The 22,816-nt window shown below is 39.6% G+C and overlaps 1 protein-coding gene across 1 annotated transcript; it reads right to left on the bottom strand.

Annotated features, from left to right (window-relative positions):
• Nucleotides 1-1,648: 1,648 nt before the first annotated feature.
• Nucleotides 1,649-21,278, bottom strand: LOC100692266 (tumor necrosis factor alpha-induced protein 2). Its single transcript, XM_019348703.2, has 12 exons — nucleotides 21,038-21,278; nucleotides 16,079-16,192; nucleotides 14,597-15,224; nucleotides 11,729-11,840; nucleotides 11,447-11,569; nucleotides 7,506-7,600; nucleotides 7,298-7,390; nucleotides 7,072-7,195; nucleotides 6,852-6,971; nucleotides 6,588-6,743; nucleotides 5,637-5,758; nucleotides 1,649-2,360 (listed from the first exon to the last, which is right to left on the bottom strand). Exons 1-12 carry the CDS (start codon nucleotides 21,240-21,242, stop codon nucleotides 2,171-2,173), a joined length of 2,082 nt encoding a protein of 693 aa, XP_019204248.1. The 5' UTR covers nucleotides 21,243-21,278; the 3' UTR covers nucleotides 1,649-2,170.
• Nucleotides 21,279-22,816: the final 1,538 nt, after the last annotated feature.

Raw genomic sequence — 22,816 nt, forward strand, 5'->3', positions numbered from 1 at the left:
TAAATACTGAAACACTGATCCAACATTATCCTTTATTGATGGATCATTTGATCTTACACTTTTGTGTGGCTCCTGTGTTTAATATTGGCACATGCACAAAATAACCTGCTTCTCTCATTCCATTTCAAACAGGACAGTGGTAACAACACTAGGCTACGGAGTTTGCGAAGAAAAGCGTCTGGACTTCTTTGAGTTGCTTGAAGACGTTTCACCTCTCATCCGAGAAGCTTCTTCAGTTCTAAGGTCAAATGGCCGAGAGTCCCAGATTTAAACCCAGTGGGAGTATCCCCCCAAGGAGGGACAAAGGACCCCCTGGTGATCCTCTAATCACATGAGCCAAGGTGTGAAAGCGGGTGTGGGACCTAATCAGCCAGGGTTTCGGGTGAGCCCATTGTGAAACCTGGCCCCACCTTGTTATGTGATTTCCTGAGGTCAGATGGCCCAGGATGTGAGTGGGCGTTAAGGCGTCTGGGGAGGGAACTCAAAACTGGATTATATTTGGCAGACAGTTGGTGTCGTAAACCACCGCCCAATATAATCCAGTTTTGGTTTACGACACCAACTGTCTGCCAAATATAATCCAGTTTTGGTTTACGACACCAACTGTCTGCCAAATATAATCCAGTTTTGGTTTACGACACCAACTGGCAGACAGTTGGTGTCGTAAACCACCGCCTCTAGGCCTCTAGAGGCGGTGGTTTACGACACCAACTGTCTGCCAAATATAATCCAGTTTTGGTTTACGACACCAACTGGCAGACAGTGGTTTACGACACCAACTGTCTGCCATCTATAATCCAGTTTTGAGTTCCCTCCCCAGATGCCTTAACGCCCACTCACATCCTGGGCCATCTGACCTCAGGAATTCACATAACAAGGTGGGGCCAGGTTTCACAATGAGCGCACCCGAAACCCTGGCTGATTAGGTCCCACACCTGCTTTCACACCTTGGCTCATGTGATTAGAGGATCACCAGGGGGTCCTTTGTCCCTCTTTGGGGGGGATACTCCCACTGGGTTTAAATCTGGGACTCTCGGCCATTTGACCTTAGAACTGAAGAAGCTTCTCGGATGAGAGGTGAAACGTCTTCAAGCAACTCAAAGAAGTCCAGACGCTTTTCTTTGCAAACTCCTTTGACTACGATGACCTGGATGACTGAGAACCTTCACAAACACTAGGCTACAATTTTAAGTTTTAGGTTTTTAACAGACTATATAAATTTCAATGGGAGCAACAGGACGGTCAAATGTCGCTGATTTTACTACAGAGCAGGACGGATTGCATGGTAGCAAACATCATCGGAATACATGTTTTCAACACTGCAGGTGACCTTGGTGTAATGTTTTTCAGCTAAAAAGAAACATGGTCTGACTCCTACCTAACTATATAAAGAGTAACTGAAGGTTAAATGCAGCTAACATGTCCTGTTTGAAGCCAGGCACTCACACCTCTGCTCTGCTGCGTCTCAGCCACCATCGCTCCATCGCAGAAAGAGCGCTAGAGCCAGAGTAGGGGAGAGGCGGGGAGAAAATCTATACTTTTGTTAAAATATTACGTCTCAACCAAGTACTGTATGGTTTTTATAGTTTTAGTAGTGTGTCACACAAACAGCAAATATTGTCAAAAAAGTAAGAAATCTTTAGGGGTGCTTTGATTCATTTCAGCACCTCCAAAAATGGGCTAAAAACGCCCCTGTTTTAAAAGATGAAACCAAGATTAACTTGTACTAGAAACATGGGGAGACAATGGGCCTCATTTACTAATATTTGCCGGGAAATATTTTTACCCTGCGCAAAAATCAAATGCAAAATTACCGTCACATTTGTGAAACGTGCATGCCAGCCTTTTTTGTTGTCACCACGGTGCATATATTAGTAAATCATTCGGAACAAACATTCATATTTCCTCTGCCCCATTTATCTCTGTATGAAACTATGTTTACCTCCAAGTGAAGCAGAGCACATGGTGACGATGTTTTAAGAGAGAGTCACAATACAACAAAAAAATACAGAGAGGAAAGATTGTCTCCTGCAATTTGGTCACATGTGGACACACACAGTGTGATGTTTGTTATTAGCATAGTACCTGTAACATTAGAATCAGGCTTGTCCATGGCAGCCACTTTGTACATCTTTACAGACAGACTGAAAGCACTAGAATTCAGCTCATCTTATCCACGGCATGATGAGATACAGAAAGGATATGAACGGTTCATCACTTCAACATTGGAGAAAAACGTCCGGGTTTCACCACCAGTATAGCTTTCTTTTAGTATGTCCAGCACAGTGGATGTGATGGTACTCATGTCGGCTTTAGAGAGGTTTGTTTTGAGTTTGAGCAGAGCCGAAACATGTTCTTCACTGTTGGTGACAGAAAGAAGAAAAGGTTATAAAAAAGGTCACTTAATGATTATGTTTATATGCTGTTTATCATTACAGAACCAGAGACTCTGAAATAAGACTATCAGTGGAAGCACGTCATAATAAATAAATAATGGGTCTGAGCACTTTGTCAGTTCACTGGTGTGTTGACTTGCTTACTGTTTATGAAAATGTATAAATTCCATAAAATGCAAGCAAATAACTGATGTTTTCAGCCAAGCTTAGTTTATATGAATATGTATGCACCATGAATGCTACATGATATTAACAATGTTAATAAGAAAAACAAAATCTGTAACATTTTCTTTAACTTTCAACAAAAAGGTTACAAGTGTAATTCATTTCTTTAAACTTGTAGTCCAAGACTGCAGGTCTCAAATCAAACAGCTGACTTGCTGATCTGTATTATTGAACCTGTTATGTCTTTTTCTGCGTGTAACCAGTTTTCTGCCCCTGACATACATTCTTCCTGCAAACACTAACAGCAGTCAGTAACACATCACCACACCAATCTACACGGTGGAGGTGGAAAATGTGTCCATTTCCAATTCAGTTCAATTCAATTTTATTTATACAGCGCCAAATCACAACAACAGTCGCCTCAAGGCTCAATGCTGTTGCATATAAAACAGAATTTTTTTAAATACATGGTAGGTGAAACTCCTATTGGTGACATTGATATGTGCCTAAATTTACATGAATCTCCAAGTTTACACAATCACAGTCAGCTGATGCAGACTGTGTGGAGTGAGGACCAAAATGCAGACACGCACAAACAAAACTTGATTCTAACAGAAAACATAGTGTTTATTATGGCTGAATGAGCAGTACAAAAATAAAAGGAAAGTAAAACATGAAAAAAACTTAAATGTGACAACTTGGTACGAATATATGAAAACCTGGAAAAATGGCATGACATGGACGGATCGCAGACGATTGGACGAGGAATGAATGAAAACACACAGACTAAATGCACATAGGAGGTGATCAGGGGAAGTGCAAACACTTGGGGAAACAGCTGATTAGAATAAACATAATGACACCACAGGGGAAGTAAAACTAAACACAATGAACATGGGACACCAGACCTCTACAAAATAAAACAGGAAACATAATGCAGACATGGCACACGCTTGACAACAGGAAACATGCAGACATGAAAACACATGACAGACTAAGACAAGCAGACTTAACATGACGAACTGACGAGGAACCCGCAAAACATAAATCCACACAGAGGAAAAGGGCACTGGAGATGAGACAAAGCACAGAACATGATGGCTGCAGAAAAAACACATGATGGATGGAAAGGGTCATGAGGGAAAACATGTAAACAAGAGGAGAAGAAGAGAGACAAAGACATTACTAAAACACATGATGGGCATGGGAGACATAAACACATGAGGCGAGGACACAAAGGGAATATAACAGAAAATAAACTTTAACTGGGCAACCTAGGCAACTTAAAATAGATGAGCTAAAGATGACTACATGAACTTAAACATAAAGATCAAAATACATAAAATTCAAAACGCTGGGTCAAATGACTAAGGAACATGACATACACTAGTTTTTCCAAATAACTTCCCATAATAATTAAAAAAAATAAAAATGATACTTGATACTTTCAGACACACAGTCAGTCTTTATGTGAGTGCTATCAAGAGCAGTGTTTATGTCTCCTGATTCCCTTTCTCCTTTTCGTTTAAGGTTAGAAATAAGACAAGGACTAGACAGTTTGGTTTCCAGTGCCACATTTGAAAGAAATCCTCCTTTTCACTCTAATTAACAGCATTATTGACATTACTGACTATAGTAATTACAGCAAGCATTCACCATCACAGAGTCTGCGTATAATAGGGATTTCAGTCTAAGTAACATATAAAGGTTTTTCCATGGCATTCACTCTGTATGTCTTTACAGAGAGACTGTGACACAATATAATACACAATAATATTGCTGCTGTGCAACCAAACTCTCAGTCAGTGATACTCTGACAAGCAAATGTGCGGCTCATCTCACTTCAACTTTGGAGAAAAACTTCCGGGTTCCAGGATCAGCACGGCTCTCTTTCAGTGTGTTCGACAGAGTGGTTTTGATGATTTTCCTGTTGGCTTTGGAGAGGTTTGTCTTGAGTTTGAGCAGAGCCGAAACATGTTTTTCACTGTTGGTGACAGAAAGAAGAAAGAGTTAAAGAAAAGTAATGATTTTCTCTATGTAAAGTCAGAGACTGTGAAAAAAGGATTGTCATGTGAAAGCTGCCACATTTGATATAGAAAAGAAAAAATATAAAGAAATGAGTTTGAGCATTTTTTTTTAGCTAAATATAATCTGCAATGTTTTATTTCACTTTCAACATAAGAATAACAGCAAAAGTTATAACTTCACTGATCCAGTCCAAACTTGTGTTTCATTGCCATGTTATGTCTTTTCATGTAACCAGTTTTCTGCCCCTGACACACATCCTTCCTGCAAACACTAACAGCTGTCATTAACACATCACCATACCTCTTTAAATTGCTGAGAAGAGGGGAGATGGAAAATGTCTCAGTCCACCCCTGTTGGAAATGTGACAATAGGTGGAGCTCTTACTGAAATGGATCCGTGCCTCAAATGCATCCGATTCTCCGAATATGAACTAGTTTTACCAAAAAACTCTTCCTTAAAACTCTTATTCAGCATAAACATATATGAGTGCTATCAAGAGCAGTGTTTACATCTCTTGGTTCCCTTTCCCCCTTTTTCTTTAAGGTTAGATATAAGACAAGAATGAGACAGTTTGGTTTTCCGGTGGAAGAAATCCTCCTTTTAACTCTAATTAATAACATTATTGACTTAATCTACACACAGCTGCTGCTGCTTCTCTAATGCCAGCACGTTTTATTTAGCTTTCTGTTTCAGTGCACTATCAGTGAAACTGGTAATGTAAAATAGAAAGGCAGCACATCTACTTTTAGCTCATGTTAGTTCCCATGAATGTAGCTCATCCTGCTCACTAGATATATCTGAAACCAACTGAGATGTTTCGCTCAGTCTGCTTCCTGTTTTCCCTCAGATCTCTCTGAAAAGTATGATTGTTTATCCTGACCTAATGTCTCACAAACCTCTTATCATGATATAGTTCTGTCCTCAATGTTTATGTTACAGTTGATACAACAGGCCCCCCAAAATGAGAGCACATTACGTTTTGCGTGAGTTATACTCTGTATGTTTTTGTATTAAAGTAAATAATGTCTGAGTCAATTCAAAAGTTACCTGAGGTCGGGATAAGCAGATCCCAGTGAAAAGATTTGCATCCGTATGGCAGGAATATCTTGGAGTTTTAGCACTTCTGCCATCTTGGTCAGGATTTCCTTTAACCAGTCTTGTTTGGATCCCTGTGAAGACAAATCAGTGACGTTAGTTTAGTCTGCAAGTTTCCCCAAACTGTAATCAACAAATCTGCTGTTTTTGGAAATAATGATGTTTTTTCATCTGGAGCTATTGCACTGGAATTTCCCAAGATCGATGATGTATTTGATACGTTCTTTCAGTTTCATGAATAATGTCTTTATTTATGCACTGGGTAGTCCTCAACCAATGGTCAGATCTTTGATACATTTGTAACTACAGCTGGAGTTCAGTGGTCCTTTAATGGAGGGTTTTCCTTCATTTCTACCATGTTTTGCTCCATGTAAAATCTATGTTTAAAATATTAATTTTAAAGTTACAGATACAGAAAACAAAGTTACAGATACGGGTACAGAAAATTTATCTTTTCTGACATGGGTATGCATGCAGAAAGTGGAAAAATGTTGGCAAATTCAGAATAAAAAATAAGGACGGCACATTGTTGAACATTGTTTCTGGTCTAAAGTGATTATCAGACTTTTATAGAAATCATGCCTTTGACTCATAATGTAACTTATATAGAGACCAATTGGTCCTTCACTTCACTATAGGTCACACTTTTGTTTTTAAGGAATGAGTCCATTGAGTGTCCAGCCTTGGAGGATCACATTTTAGCCAACTCCTCTGAACAGCCTTTTCAATTTTACAAATCTATTTAATCGAATTATTTTTAATCAAAACTTCCAAACCAAATAAATGTGAAATTGAGCTGATTCTTATTCTTATTCTTATTTTTTCCACAGCTCAGCAGAAATCTGATCACTTTTGGGTTTTATTCATGTCTCAGCTAAAGTGTGCAGTGAAGGTAAGTCTCACCATTTTGGCAAACAGCTCGTGCAGTTTCTCTGCATTTTCTTTCACAGTCTCGTAAGCCTTCTGCTGCTGATTGCTGTCCTTCAGTTTGACCTCTCCTTTCAGGAGCCTCCGGACATATTCTTCTGTCACTTCCTGGTGAAGCTGACCAATCAGCTCCTGAATTTAAACCAAGTATATAAGTAATCAGAGCGCATCATAATCCTTTTACTAAAAAGTTGACAATGAAGGCAATAATGGCCATTCAATAAAGTTTCATCCTTTTACCTGGTAAGAGGACTGACTCGAACCCTGAAGTTCTTGAAGCTCTTCTTCAGTGCTATTCAGCAGCTTCTCAAACGTGTTCTTCTTCAGCCAGTCACTGGTTCCCACTTTCTGGTAGTGTGGCTGTGTGAGGACCAAATAACACAGTTTTTGAATCTTGGATTAAAACATATTAGGATTTAATCCAGAGGATCATTGATATCTGCAGTTGTAAAGAACTTACCTTGAGGATCTTGTGCACAGGAGTTAATAAATAAGTGTGGGCAGACTGTTTCATCTCAGTCAGGACCGGCAAACATTTTTCCCGCACATTCTCTGGGAACAGATCGTGCTCCACAAGGAAGTCCCTTTAGACAGATCACACAAGACACATTAGTTCACAGTAACGTATTCGCCTGTTATGATGAAGGTAAAATCAGAATTTCCGTCTAACTGGATCAGAAACATACCTGAACTGTTCGACACAGCTGAGGTTTGCCTTTATGAAAGCTTTGCTGTGCATTTTGTTCTGCTTAATGATGTCTTCATGAAAATTATGATACCTGCAGGAGATTAAGAACAGTTTTCACTTTTATTATCTTGATATTAACAAAAATAAAATTAAAATGTATTTTCAAATGACAATATTTAAAAGACAGCCTTGTGAAGCCTTGTTACCTCTGCATGAAGTCTGTCAGTATGGATGTTATTTTCTGGGCCTTGTGCGGGTCTCTTACAATTTTTTGTGCTGATGTCACGATGCCGTTGATAAACTGAAGACAAATGGATTGACAAATCAGTGGCAGTTTTAAGTTCCCAAAGCACTTTACACAGCAATGCACTTCCATCATTTTCAGATCCAGTTAAACTAACACCAGGAACCAAACCCAGTGCTTTACAATGTTAGTGACTAACCCAAGTGATTAAGCTACAGAACAGTGGGAGGGTTTGAAACTGTGACTCTGATCTGACAGTAAATGAGTTTCTATAAATGACCCAAACAAAAATGACGGTCCTTTCTTTGTTTGTTAATCTTTTTCTCAAAGTTTCTCAAAGTCTTTTTCAGTTTGGTTAATATGTGCAGCAGGCTGGAAAATATTTGTCGGCACTTCTTTGGAAAGTTCTAAAGTGAACAACAGAGTAAATGTGATTTGGCACATTTTGTCCTCCTATGATCAAAACAATGTTACGTCATTACTTCACCACAACAATTTTTTATTGCACAGTTCTGATACAGCAATTTATTCAAAGCCTCTCATCATGGTCAACAATTAGAAGTATCATGGTCCTGAGTCTGGTGACTCAGTGTTTAAGATAAGATAAGATAAGAGGAATAAGATCTACAATATGTACAATAGAATACAAGTATACAGTAATACACAGTAGGATATTGCAAAATATAATATCAAATAACTATAACAAGTAACAATATAACTATATCCTGAGAAATACATAGCTTAGCTTAGCTATCAGTGCAGGTGATTCTAAAAGTGACATAGTATTGTGCAACGTGATAAAAGAGTAGCAGCATACGATAGGGAGATGAAACTAACATTCAATGAAAAACTGTTGGGTGATATTCCACGGTCTGAATGGAAACAGAATAGCTTTGTTATTAATCTTCAGGAAAATCACCTACAGAGTGAGGAAGAGTTGTACAGTTTTATTGCCACCGGCACAAAGGATTTCCTGTGGCGGTCAGTTCTGCATTTCGGTGCAATAAGTCTTTTGCTGCATTGGCTCTGATGGTCCATCATGGAGGCGTGCATGGGGTGGGAGGGGTTATCCATGATACCAAGAAGCTTTTTTTAGCACTCTCCTCTGAGACACCTCCTCCAGGTTCTCCAGTCTGACACCCAGGACAGAACCAGCCTTTTTAATCAGCATTGGTGTTCTTGGTCCAGTCCAGTTTACAGTCCAAGTGTTCCCCCAGGTACCGGTAGTCTTCCACGATCTCTACATCAGCCCCTCTGATGGTGACAGGGGTAGGAGGAGGAGTATGCTTCCTAAAGTCCATGATCAGTTCCTTTGTCTTTGTGATGTTAATTTGTAGATGGTTTAGCTCACACCATTCAACAAAGCTGTCCACCACACTCCTGTACTCCTCCTCCTGTCCATCCCTGATACAGCCCACAATGGTAGAGTCATCAGAGAATTTCTGTAGATGGCATGACTGAGACTTGTACCTGAAGTCAGACGTGTAGAGGGTGAAGAGGAAGGGTGATAGGACCGTCCCCTGTGGCGCCCCCGTGCTGCTCAGGATGTTGTCCGAGCGGCAGCCCTTCAGCCGAACATGCTGTGGTCGACTTGTTAAATAGTCCGTGATCCAAGCTACCAGTGGGGCGTCCACCTGCATTTCTGTGAGCTTATTCCCCAGCAGTGATGGTCTGATCATGTGAAAAGCACTAGAGAAGTCAAAGAACATGATCCTCACAGTGCTCCCAACAATGTCCAGGTGAAAATAAGCCTGGTCCAGCAGGTTGATGATGGCATCCTCCACACCGATACGTGGCTTAAAAGCAAACTGCAGGGGGTCCAGCCAAGGCTCCACCAGCAGACGCAGATGTCTCAGGATGAGTCTCTCCAGCGTCTTCATGACATGTGAAGTCAGAGCCACTGGCCTGTAGTCACCGAGGGTCGACGGGTTGATCTTTTTAGGGACAGGAACCTCTGCAGTTTCAGACTCATGTTGAAGATCCGATGTAGAACTCCAGACAGCTGGGAAGCACAGCACCTGAGGACCCTGGGACTGGCACCATCCGGGCCAGCAGCTTTACTGGGGTGGAGTCTGCCCAATTCCCTTTTGATGTCTACGGAACTTGGAAAGAAAAGCGTCTGGACTTCTTTAAGTTGCTTGAAGACGTTTCACCTCTCATCCGAGAAGCTTCTTCAGTTCTAAGAATCAAATGGTGGAGAGTCCCAGATTTAAACCCTTCCCTTTCCCTTTTGATGTCATCTTCTGAAAGGGACAGGGTGAGACAGGCTGAGGGGGCAGGAGAGGGGGGAGGAGAATGGAGTAGATGGAGAAGATGAGAAGAGCTGGGTGTGGAGACAGGAAATGCAGGGCCGTCGAACCTATTGAGGCGTAGATTAAGGTTGTTTACACTTTCAACGTCCCCATCCATCCCAACACCTCTCTTTTGTTTCAGGTCAGTAATGGCCCGCATTCCATTCCACACCTCCCTGGTGTTGTTTTCCTGCAGTTTGTTTTCCAGCCTCCTCCTGTAAGACTCTTTTCCCTCTGCAAGCTTGGCTTTCAGCTCCTTCTGCACCATTTTCAACTGATCTCTGTCACCGTTTCTGAAAGCTCTTTTTTTCTTGTTCAGAGTCACTTTGATGTTCTTGGTTACCCAGGGTTTATTGCTGGGGAAGCAAAGAATGATTCTTTTGGGAACCACAGTGTCCACACAGAAGTTGATGTAATCCGTAACACAGCCTGTGAGATTGTCAATATTGTCCTGATGAGACTCACAAAGAACATCCCAGTCCGTTGCCTCAAAGCATCCTTGCAGCGTCTCTTCCGACTCCCTTGTCCATGTTGTAACCGTTTTTATGGCTGCAAGTTGTCTCTGAAAGGCAGGTTTGTAAAGGGGCTGGAGGTGGACACGGTTGTGATCAGCCCTGCCCAGGGGACGGAGAGGGATGGAGGTGTATGCCTCAGTAGCATTGGCATAAAACAGGTCCAGTGTTTTATTGTCTCTGGTTTTGCAGTCCACATACTGCTTGAATGTGGGTAGAACAGTAGAGAGGTTCGCGTGGTTAAAATCACCCGTTACAGCCACAAACACAGAGGGGCTTCGATTCAGGAGATCCGCTGTCGCCGAGCTAATGACGTCATAAGCCTGCGCCGTGTTAGCGTCAGGGGCGATGTAAACAATGATGATAATGGCGAGGGAAAACTCTCGCGGTAAATAATATGGTCGAAGACCGACTGCTAACAGTTCAATGTGTTTAGGGTTATGAATATGCTTTGTTTCAGTTAAGTTCTGGTTATATCTTTTGGAGTTTTCTAGTTCTTTGGTTTTGCCTCCATGCCTCACCTGTGTTACACGTCCCTTGTCTAGATTCCTGTCTAGCGTTTCCACTGTCAGCCATGCCTTCTTGTCAAGTCCGTGTCTCGTGCCCGTGTCCTGTTTCCTGTTTTACTTTGACAGTCTTGCTTCCTTTGTTAATGTTTTCAATTTTGCTTCCTGTCCATCTCGTTATGTCAGATTAGTCCCAGCTGTTTTCCTAGTTGTGTCGTTAACGACCCTCTCTGTGTTTTCCTGTGTTCCTGATTAAGTTCTCCGTTTCTGGCATAGTTTCTAGTTTTTTTAGTTTTCCAGTCTGAGTTTCATGTTTCTAGCTTCCTGCTTAGTTTTTAACAGCACAATAAGCCGGCCTCCTTTAGTTAAATCTTTCGTTCGTGAGTCCTGTATTTGGGTGATTAATCCTGCATGCCACACAGCAAACCATCACAAGACGTAAACAAAATGCAAAACTCACTATAAGGACCCTAAAGTTAGCCACCACAAGTGATTCCTTTCATTTTGTGTTGATACATCTTTATTCAAGCTTTATAAAAGCATCGATTTCAGCCTCTTTTATATCAAGTTGTAGCAACTCTATGGCAACTCTACCTGGATGACATCATTGGCCACAGGACTGGCGTAGCAACCATCATCTCTTGTTGGCTCCTTTCCTTGATCCCACTCTTTCTTTGCTTCATTCAATACTCGGACAATAAACATTATCAGGTCGCTCTAAACACACAACAACACACAGCTGTCACTATTATATCTACAATATTCTATGAGCTATAATAAAACAAACTAAACCAAATATATACATATATCTTTTTTGAACAGCATCCTAAAGAAGTGCAAAGCAAGCTAAACGTATAACAACAAATCTTTTGTTACCTGTTGTTTGCTGAGGTACTTCTCCTCCAGAGGTTTCAGTAACTCGTCAGGAAGCAGGTTTCCCAGTGCTTCAGTATTGATATTACTGGTCAGCTCAGGTTTTTCAAGGATTCTGGTACACAGAGCAGATAAACAAAGGTGTTTTCATAAACAGCCCAAGTTGTATTTAGTTTACTTGTCATTTGTCATTTCAGTTTAATTCACTTTAGTTCTACTTATATAGCGCCAAATCACTACAACAGTTGCCTCAAGGCACATTGTAAGATAAGATGCTACAATAACACAGAGAAAACTGCAACAATCAGATGACCCCCTATGATCAAACAGTAGGAAGGAAAAACTCCCTTTTTACAGGAAAATAAGGCTCTGGGAGGGGCAGCCATCTGCCATGACCAGTTAAGGGTAAGGAGAGGAAGACAGGATCAGACATGTTGTGAAAGAGAGGTAGAGATTAATAATAACTCATGATTAAATGCAGAGTGGTTTAAAAACACAAAGAAAGTGAAAAGAGGTGAGTGCAAAAGAACCACTCATGGGGAAGGCCCCAGCAGCCTAGACCTACTGCAGCATAACTAAGGGATGATTCAAGGTCATCTGATCTAGCCGTATATGCTTTGACCAAAAAAAAAAAAAAGATTTAAGCCTAATCTTAAAAGTAGGGTGGCTGTCTTCTGATTCTGAAGAGGGGCGTGAAAGCTGAAGGCTCTCCTTCCCATTCTACTAAGTGCTCTATTGCTGTGATATGGTACTAAGACGTCTTTAAGAGTAGATGAGATCTGATTATTGAAGACCTTTAATGTGAGAAGAAAGATTTTAAATTTGATTCTGGATTCAACAGTTAGCCGATGAAGAGAAGCCAATATTCTGAACTGAATTCAAAATCATGCTCCTTACATACAAGGTCTTAAATAATCAGGCCCCATCTTATTTTAATGACCTTGTGGTACCATATCACCCCATTAGAGCACTTCGCTCTCACACTGCACGCTTACTTGTGGTTCCTAGAGTATTTAAAAGTAGAATGGGAGGGAGAGCCTTCAGTTTTCAGGCCCCTCTTCTGTGGAACCACCTTCCAGTTTGGATTCTGGAGACAGACACTATCTCTACTTTAAAGATTAGGCTTAAAACTTTCCTTTTTGCTAAAGCATATAGTTAGGGCTGGACCAGGTGACCCTGAATCCTTCCTTAGTTATGCTGCAATAGACGTAGGCTGCCGGGGGATTCCCATGATGCGTTGAGTTTTTCCTTTCCAGTCACCTTTCTCACTCACTATGTGTTAATAGACCTCTCTGCATCAAATCATATCTGTTATTAATCTCTGTCTCTCTTCCACAGCATGTCTTTATCCTGTTTTTCTCGCCCCAACCGGTCGCAGCAGATGGCCCCGCCCCTCCCTGAGCCTGGTTCTTCCGGAGGTTACTTCCTGTTAAAAGGGAGTTTTTCCTTCCCACTGTCGCCAAAGTGCTTGCTCATAGGGGGTCATATGATTGTTGGGTTTTTCTCTGTATGTATTATTGTACGATCTACTGTACAATATAAAGTGCCTTGAGGCGACTTCTGTTGTGATTTGGTGCTATATAAATAAAATTGAGTTGAAGTGAATTGAATATGGAAGAAATATGATCTCTCTGTCTAGTCCCTGTAGGTACTCCTCCGGAAGCTTTTTGGATAAACTATAGAGTTTTCAGGGAGTTTTTAGGACAACATGACCACAATGAATTGGAATAGTCCATACTAGAAGTAATAAATGCATGAATTAGTTTTTCAGCATCAGTCCAAGACAAAATGTTTCTAATTTCTATGTATATTAAAGGGCATATCTTGGTCAATAATGACTCCAAGGTTCCTCACAGTGTTACTGAAGGCCAATTGATCCAGAGTCAAAATCTGGTTAAATGCCATATTTATAAAATTTTCAGGGCCGAGTACAATAACCTCAGTTTTATCTGAATTTAGAAGCAGGAAATTAGAGGTCATCCATGTCTTTAAATCTTTCTGTTTAACTAATTGTTGTGTGTCTGTATAGCTACTATACTATCCAATTAAGCATGTATAATGCAAACAAAATTAGTCCCAGCTAAGAACCCTGTTGAACTCCATAATTAACCTTAATGTGTGAAGAAAACTCTACATTAACATGAACAATTTGGAGTCTATTAGATAAATATTATTTAAACCACTGCAGCATAGTACCTCTAATACAAACAGCATTTCCTAATTGCTGTGATAAAATATTATGGTCAATAGTATCAAAATTTAACATAGCACATTAAGCCACCAGAAATGAATCAGAATCAGAATACTTAGGAAATTTAGTAAAATGGTTGCTCAATGTACTGAAATTAGCATGGTGGCACAGTGATTAGCACTGCTGCCTCACAGCAAGAAGGTCCTGAGTTCAATTCCACCTGGCCAGGTCCTTTCTGTGTGGAGTTTGCATGGTCTCCCCATGTTTACCTGGGTTCTCTCTGGATACTTCAGCTTCCTCCCACAGTCCAAAGACATGCAGTTAGTGGGGTTAGGTTAATTGGTGATTCAAAATTGCCCATGGGTGTGAATGTAAGTGCGAATGGTTGTCTGTCTCTATGTGTTATCCCTGTGACAGACTGGCGACCTGTCCAGGATGTACCCTGCGTCCCTCACTATGGTAGCTGGGATAGGCTCCACCCCCGGAAGCAAAAGAGAATGGATGGGATGGATGAAAGCCACCAAAAATTTGCAGTTAAAACACAGGTGTATAGCTATTGGTCCATGTATTTGTATTCACTGTCTATTTGTAATTGCTCAGGTATTTATTACTCAGGAATAAATAAAGGACATCCCAGCATAAAAATAATATGCTACTTCAAACAAAAACTTATGGCTTACTCTGGATAAGATTCCTTCACCCATAGCAGGAGGAAACTGCAGTCCTTGTCATCCACAGAACCAACAATCTTTCTGAGCCTGGCCTTGAAAGTTTGATGGTACTGTCTTGCATAAAAGTTACAGATGTCCATCTCTGGTGGGTAGCAGTTCTTCACCACCTCCACCACCCACTGCAGGTCTTCCTTCAGCTGCCTGCCCATGGACCGGATAGTTGCCTGGATAGTTGACTGGTTCACCTGGTCACCAGTGGGGCTTGATTGGTTATCCATACGCCCATTTACTAATTTTTGAAGCACTTCGTCATGGTGCTTCTTCCACTCACTGGGCCTCCAGGCCGGTGGAGTCTGGCATCTTTGTTTCCACAGCTGGTCCTGCTCTTCCTCAAGGTTGATGGCTTTCACTGCAGATTTCAAAGCAGACACCTCTTCCTCACTGCTGAGAGAAAGACTCTGCTGCAGAGTCTGCCATACACGCTCTTCAAGGGCTTTATGGTCTGCAGCAAGCTTTTCTACTGCTTCCTTGTTAGCCTCAGCTGTCTCCCAAAACAGATGTTTCTCCCTGTCTATCAGTTGCTGAGTGGCCTCACAAAAGGCTTGAATTTCAAGGTATTCCTCAAAGGTATGAGTCACTGGTGGACAAAAACAAAGACAAATGTTTTTAAATTATCAGCACTATTTTATAGATGAATCATCCAGGCTCTGTGAAACTGCGTTGATACTTTCTCAAGTTTTCAGTCCTAAACATGAAACAGGTCAGAAGAAGAGTTAATAGCAGTTATTATTTTTTTTGTTCCACAATTTTACTGTGGAAAAAACTTACTTATAACATGTTTCCGACTGCGGCTTTGGACCTCTGACCTTTATAACTATTTAAAGACATATCCATTTTAATACATGTCCAATGTTTCCAAATTAATTATTTTTTTGGAAAAAAATAAACTGAGCAAAACAATTTTTCTCTTCATATTTATTTCAAACATTGAAACAAATCTTTTTAAAAATGGGAATGAACAAATAAAAAATATTTGTGCATCCCATCTTTTTCGTCCATCAAGGGTGATTTATCCTCGTCCCTTTTCTGTTTTAAAGAAAACATTCTCTTAGAAGTATTGTTGGGATCTGAACCAAAAAAGTACACAGTTTAATGAAGTTTGAATAACAGACTGCAGAGATGATTTCAATCTTTTGTGATTTGTATGCAATAAAGATTGACGATGTATACTCTAATAAGATTGTCTTTTATGTGTTATTGTTCTGCCCAATGAGGTTGCAATTTGGCATCAGGTTGATGTTTAAAGGTGCACAGTGACAGGAAATAAAAATACACATCAAATGCACTGCACCTAGCAACTCTGTTTTGAAAATTTGAGTAGAAAGGAGATATATTTGCATTAAAAAGTAAAAGCAAAAAGTTAAAAGGAATACTTAAATAAAGCAATGAAAATTAAAAATAAATACACTAAACAGTATTTGTACTTCCCACCTTTTTCTTCCTTCAAGTCTTCAGAGGGGAGTGTATCCACTTCCTTTTTCCGTCTCCAAGGAATGGACTCTCTCAGTCTATTAAATGTATTATCAAACCTCGGCATACTGGGATCTAAAAAATAAAAGCACGCAGTTTAATGTAGTTTGAATAACAGACTGCAGACATGATTTCTGGTCTTTTGTTTTCTCCACTTTGCACAGACAAGCATCAGCAGTGCTTTTTGTTTTGAACTCAGTGCCAAAAAAATTGTTGTTGTTTTGTTGTCCACTAAAATGACCACTGCAGAGAACATTTTAATAAACATTTTACAAAGAAAAAGTCATGTGCACATTTTAGTCACTTTGGTTTGTTCTTTTACGATTGTATAATCTTAATGGGCCATCTACTTTATTGTTTTAATTGACTTTCCTACCACTGCTATGCTGATGACAAACAGTTTTACTTTTATGTCAAACCCAGCAACCTTAACAATCACTGTGTGGCAGGGCTGGTGCTGAGGCTGCAGTGATGCAAATGCTGTAGCAGTCTGTCAAAGTGAAGAGAAAACTGAGTGTAAAAGCGAAACTTTCGATTTATCGGTCGATCTTTGTCCCCACCCTCACTTATGGTCACCGAAAGAACGAGATCACAGATACAAATGAGCTGTCTCCAGAGGATGGCTGGCCTCTCCCTTAGAGATAATGTAAGGCATTCAGCCATGCAGGAGGGGCTCAGAGTAGAGTTGCTGCTCCGCCACATTAAAAGAAGCCAGTTGAGGTGGTTTGGGCATCTGACAAGGATGCCTCCTGGGCACCTTCTGGGTGAGGTGTTTTGGGCATGTCAGACCGGGAGGAGGCCCCTCTATCTCTCGGCTGGCCTGAGAAAACCTTGGTGTTCCCCCGGACAAGCAAGAGGAGGTGGCTGGAGAGAGGGAGGTCTGGGCTTCTCTGCTAAGGATGCTGCCTCCATGACCCCATGTTTTTGACAGTGTTTGTGTGCATGTTGTACATCATTCTGGCTGCAAACATAGTAGCTTGAAAAGTTTGGAATGAATTTTGAAACTGTAGAGTGAGGTCATGTTAACTATTTATTCAAATTTGCCTCACATCCACTGAGATCTTCAATAACAACTTAAAATGTGTTTATTTGTCAGGAATTGACAAAAAAAAAACTTAGAAACTATGATTTTTAGTCTTGTGTGCATTATTTCTCACTGCCAGTGTTTGTACTGACAACATAAAGGTATATAGGTGATGATATATACGGGCAAGTAAATATGACATTAGTTTGTATTCAAATATCATGTTTTACAAGTTAACCCTAAAATGCATTATATCTTTAAAGAAAGTTAGTTAGAAATACAGGTGGGTAAAAAAACGATATCCAAACTCAAAGCGATTTGAATTTAAATAATCCGATACTGATTCATTATTAAATCCTTAAATCAACTTTTAAATATAAATGTATTTTTCCAGGAATGTCAGAGTCTCAAATAAAAGCTCTCAAACCATTTCAACAACCACAAAACAGATAAAACTCCAAACGATAAAAGCACAGGTAAACCGATTCCACAAAAGATGGAACACAAAGCGTGGATCCTTCTCAGAGTACTTCAAGACCAATTTTCCACCAGAAATCTCTGTTTTCTGCCTCATTCGCTTGCTTATTACGCACCAGTCTACAGCTGTGTACGGTGTTGTCTGATGCTTTGTTCAACAAAAATGACCTCCAACAAGAAAGCCTAATTTCTGCTAGTCTCACTAGTGTCAGTTTTATTTTTATACCTAGATAGTTTACACAACCTTGGGCACGTCATTTTTCAGCAGGAACCTCAGAAAAACCCCGGGGGCTTAACAGAATAAATACAAAGTGAAATATTGTAACTGCTTTAGGATCTGTTCATAATTTGCAAATAAATATTTTTAATTTACAAGGTTTAGAGGGTTCTTTTGACAGTACATATCCAAGTCACATGATCATAAGTATAATATTTCTGACTGAGTCAAAATCTAATCGAATCAAAATGAATCATTTGCAGAAATCAGTGACAATACCCAGTCTTATTTAGAAATATACTGTAGTATAATATTTTATAATTAGCTCATGTTGATCATGTCCAGTTATTACAAATCAATATCTATTATCCATTACCTGCTCAAACATTATGTTTGTGTCAAAGTAAATCTGTTATCTTTATCTGATTTTTACTGCACTACAAATTTCTTGTAGGACATTTAAAAAGAAGAAAAGAAAACTAAATAAATATATACAAATTACAATACTGTTCTCTTAAAAGTAAACAGAGTGAGCTGCCGTGTGGAGCTTCGTGAATGCATGTCTCCTATAATCAAACATCACTGTTGGACATGGGAGACACATTTCTGCACCTACAGTTTCTAAATGTAATGGTGCCTGCTTTCAGTCAGATTGATAGATTTCTTTTTTTGCTTTGCTTTCCCCACACAACTTCTCCTTCCACCTGCACATACTGTGTATACAGTAGCACCCACATCTCAGAGGAATGACTTCACACAGGCTTTCATGTGGGTCCTCTAGTGAAATAAATGCAACCCTCACTCTGAAAAAGCTGGGAAACACTCATAATGTGAATGAAGATTTTAGGCATAGAAAACAGAAGACATATCAAATGTGAGCAACATGTCCTAAAGTTGGGAAAGGCAGCAAAGTAAGTGGTACTAACAAGAAACAGCTGGAGGAAAATTTTGCAACTGGTCAGATTAATCCCCACAGGTCAGTAACATGATTGGGTATGAAAAGAGCATCTTAGGGAGACGGAGGTGCAGCAATCTGCAAAAGAAAATCTAAAAATAATGGAACATTTCACAACAATGTTCCTTAATGTGAAACTGTAAAGACTTTGAATACACTGTTCCAAAAAATAGTAATGTCAAAGTATCTTACTGTATATTTTACAGTTTTGTACTGTCTTTCTAGGATATCATTAAATTTACATAAGTAGACTGTGATCTTACATGTCAAAGGTAAAATAACATAACATCACTGTAAATATAGTAAAACACAATTTACTTGTTTTTTAAATATATTTTTTGTACATATGCATATTTAGATTGTAAAAATACATCCAGAAATGTATCATAATTTCACGAATATTCGTCTGTTATGTGAGAGAATGATCTGTTAAATTCAAATGTAATACTATGGAAAAATATATAAAATGATTGAAAATGAATGAGAATAATCAATAATTAAAGGAGTATTTGAATTATAATTTTGCTGAAAATTTCATGTCACCTAGGTCTGATTCAATAATTCAGAGGTAACAAGTGAAAATATAATTAATAGGAATAAAAACTAAACAGCTAGTTGGGGAAACAGCTAGTTCTCTCCCATCATGCCTTGGGACATGTGCTGCTGTTTAGATGTTCTTGTTTTATTGTTTATGGTTATGTTACTTTTAACTGTTATCTTGAATGTTGTGTTTATGCTGTGGTGCAGAGTCACTGACAGTTGTTGTTTTGTAGAGAGAGTGCTGTACCATGAGTGACTTCTGTTGTGCTGTTGTTGAACCTTGAGGCACACTATAACAAAGGTGAGTATTGTAATAAAGAGCTGCCCTTACCAGCTTGGGGTTAAATAACAAGCTCAATCTTTCTCTGTGAGAATTTTTTGTTAAGAAATCTCTGCATGCCACAATATAAAACATTGCATAGCCACACTGTGCTAATTATATATTTTAAAAAGAAATGTAGAGGTAGGAATCGTAATTAATATAAATCATAAAGTATTCACAACATTCTTGAACAGAAAAAGCCCTCTGCACCTGGGGTGAGGGTGTGGCCATGAAAACAATGTGACGTTCTATTGGATGTTGGGACACATAATAACATGACGCTAGGCATCGGCCAATGAATGTGAACTAACAACCACAAGGTCACGGGTATGGCTGCACTGTAGGAAAAAATCCTAATATGAAGGTATTTTACTGTGCATTTTACAGTTTTGTTCTGTTCTTCTAGAATATCATTAAAGTTACGTAAATAAACTGTGACTTCACATTTCAAATGTAAATTAACGTAATGTAATGTAATAAAACATAATGTTCTTGTTTTTTAAATGTATCTGTCTGTACATATGCATATTTAGATTGTTAAAATACATTCACAAATGTATCATGATTTCACAAATATCTGTCCGTTATTTGAAAGATTGAACTGTTGAATTCAAATGTAATGCTATGGTAAAGTATATAACATGATTCCTATAAGCTTGTGTTACATCACATAAGTATTATTATCACTGGTATTTAGGGCGATCGTGGCTCAAGGGTTGGCAGTTCCCCTTGTGTTCAGAAGGTTGCCGGTTCGAGCCCCGGCTCGGACACTCTCGATCGTTGTGTCTGTGGTCAAGACTCTTCACCTACCGCCTACTGGCGATGGCCAGAGGGGCCGATGGTGCGATATGCCAGCCTCGCCTCTGTCCCAGGGCATGCAATCCATTATTATTTAAACCAACTGTTAACTGTATATTTCTGTACATTTAAGTATTATTATTCATATTGCCGCATTCATTGACCTTGTTTATAGGTAATGTCATTGTTTGATCACGTTAAAATGTTCCTAATTTAATGTCTAAAAGCACTTGGAAAAGGCAGAATCCCATGTAAAATTAGCGCAACAAACTCTATTTTCATTACTGAAAACGACCGTATTTTTATGGGACAGTTATTTTCTGTTATTTTACGGTCGTATTTTGGCGCCCTAGCTGCCGGAATATCACCGTTTTTTCAAGATGTTTTTTCTAACAGTGTATCTCATCATCTACAGTACATCATCAAAAGGTTAAAAGAATCTGAAGAAATCTTTTGGTGCGAGGCACCAGGCCAATAATCAATAATGGACACTCAGTCCTCTGGACTAAACAAGAGAGAGACCATCTAGCTTGCCATCAGTGCTTACATTTGACAGGAGATTTTATGAAAACCCCAATGGTACTCACTGGGTGACGGAGGTTGTGGTGAAGCCGCAGAATCTAACATCTTTGCAGGTTCATCTGATTCTGGTGATAACTTGGATTCCTTGTCACCAGGTGATGGTGGATTCTTCCGTGTTGGAAGCAGGAGGCTCCTTCTAAACTTCTCCATCATGCTCACATTTATGCCACCATCACAAGGTCGTAGATTTGGCATGGACGGAAGGGACATGTCCCCACCAATATCCAGCGATTATTGAATTGTCCCCACCAATAATTTGATCTCTTCGAGTAAAGAAAAACAACCCGATAGAAAGAAAAAAAAACGATCTGTCAACGTCTCATTCACCCAGCGGTGCAGAAAGAGTTAAATTACGTTCGCTACTGGAGTCCTACGTCATGTGACAAATATGGCCAATGTGATTGGCTGTGCCTTTCAGGGAGCTCTGTTTAGTTTTAGCAGCGGCAAGCCTGCGCTGCGATGAGGAGAGGAGGATGGCAGCAAAAAGGAAGAACCTGGATATAAGAAAGTATTTTTCAAAGAAACCTGTAAGTCACTTAAAGTCAAGTTCACTCATAAAATGTGGCCGTCATAATAACTTTACAGGCTATGCTAGGCCATACATACATGCCAACCCTCCAGATTTTTCCGGGAGAATCCCGAATTTCAGTGCCCCTCCCGAAAATATCCCGGAGCTACCATTCTCCCCAGTTTCTCCCGATTTTCCACCCAGATAACAAAATTGAAAAACCATATCCCAGCGTGGCCCAGCCGATTCCAGTTTCCATCAATGGCTACTACTACTGCAGCTACTTAGTTTTAATATTACTCTTATTACTCTTTCTGGGTTGCAAAATAAACTTTTAACATATTTTCAGGCGAGAATGTAGCTGTGTAAACTTCAAATATCTGTGTTATTGTACTTCCATTATAATCAATCAGCTCCCTTTTGTCCACTTAAAATATGTTTACAGAACTATTTTTGCATTTGTTGCAATTTCAGCTGTCCTCTTGGCCAGATTACTCTTAAGAGAGAAATTTTTAAAGTACACAATAATTTTTTTTAACTGCATAAATAAAGGATACATAAAAGTCACTGCCAAAAACTGATTGCGGCTTCTACCTTCTTACAGGAATGTTGTTTGTTGCTCAAGATGACTTGATATAATTCATGAGGAATATATTTGACATACGTTTCACATATTATAGACCAACAAGTTATTTCTAGCACCGGAAATCAGTTTTTGGCAGACAATCACTTTTTGGCACAACACCTGGTCTTCAGGTGGACGCAGCCTCTGAATTTGGACACCCCCGGCCTGTTTCTGGCCGGACAATAATAACGGTGACATTTAACTCATTTTATCTGATAAACAAACATTGTAAAATTCAAGTTTACATATATATATATATATATATATGTATACACCACTCCACCCCCCCCCAACAGCCCTTTTTAATGTCTCCCTAATTCTGAGGTCTCAAGGTTGGTAAGTATGTGCTAGGCTTTGGCCCACATCAGTCTAAAATTGTATGTAACCGTGAATAACGTGTTGCCATGTCAGTAATTTAACATTATATAATTCACATATAAAACTATGAATTGCATGTAGAATAGCATATTCTACATGCATAGGCAAGTTTTTATTCCTTTTGTTATCAAGAAGCAAAGACAAAAAGGAAAAAGAAAAGAAACAGGCCAGGGTTCGGTGGTTGAATCATCCGTCCCCACCAATGCCAAAACCAAATCTACGCCCTTGCACCATCAGTCGACGTCTTCTCATCGCTCTTGATGGATCCATTGC

This window comes from Oreochromis niloticus, linkage group LG19 (genome assembly GCF_001858045.2).
Source record: "Oreochromis niloticus isolate F11D_XX linkage group LG19, O_niloticus_UMD_NMBU, whole genome shotgun sequence".
In the NCBI taxonomy this organism is placed as follows: Eukaryota; Metazoa; Chordata; class Actinopteri; order Cichliformes; family Cichlidae; genus Oreochromis; species Oreochromis niloticus.

Bases quoted from the DNA above. Each gene is read 5' to 3' on its own strand.
- LOC100692266 (XM_019348703.2), bottom strand. From the start codon at position 21,242: ATGTCCCTTCCGTCCATGCCAAATCTACGACCTTGTGATGGTGGCATA. The intron at 6,972-7,071 runs GTAAGTTCTTTA...GTCCTCACACAG, and splicing joins CTGTGCACAAGATCCTCAAG to CCACACTACCAGAAAGTGGG. The intron at 6,744-6,851 runs GTAAAAGGATGA...GTTTAAATTCAG, and splicing joins CGAGTCAGTCCTCTTACCAG to GAGCTGATTGGTCAGCTTCA.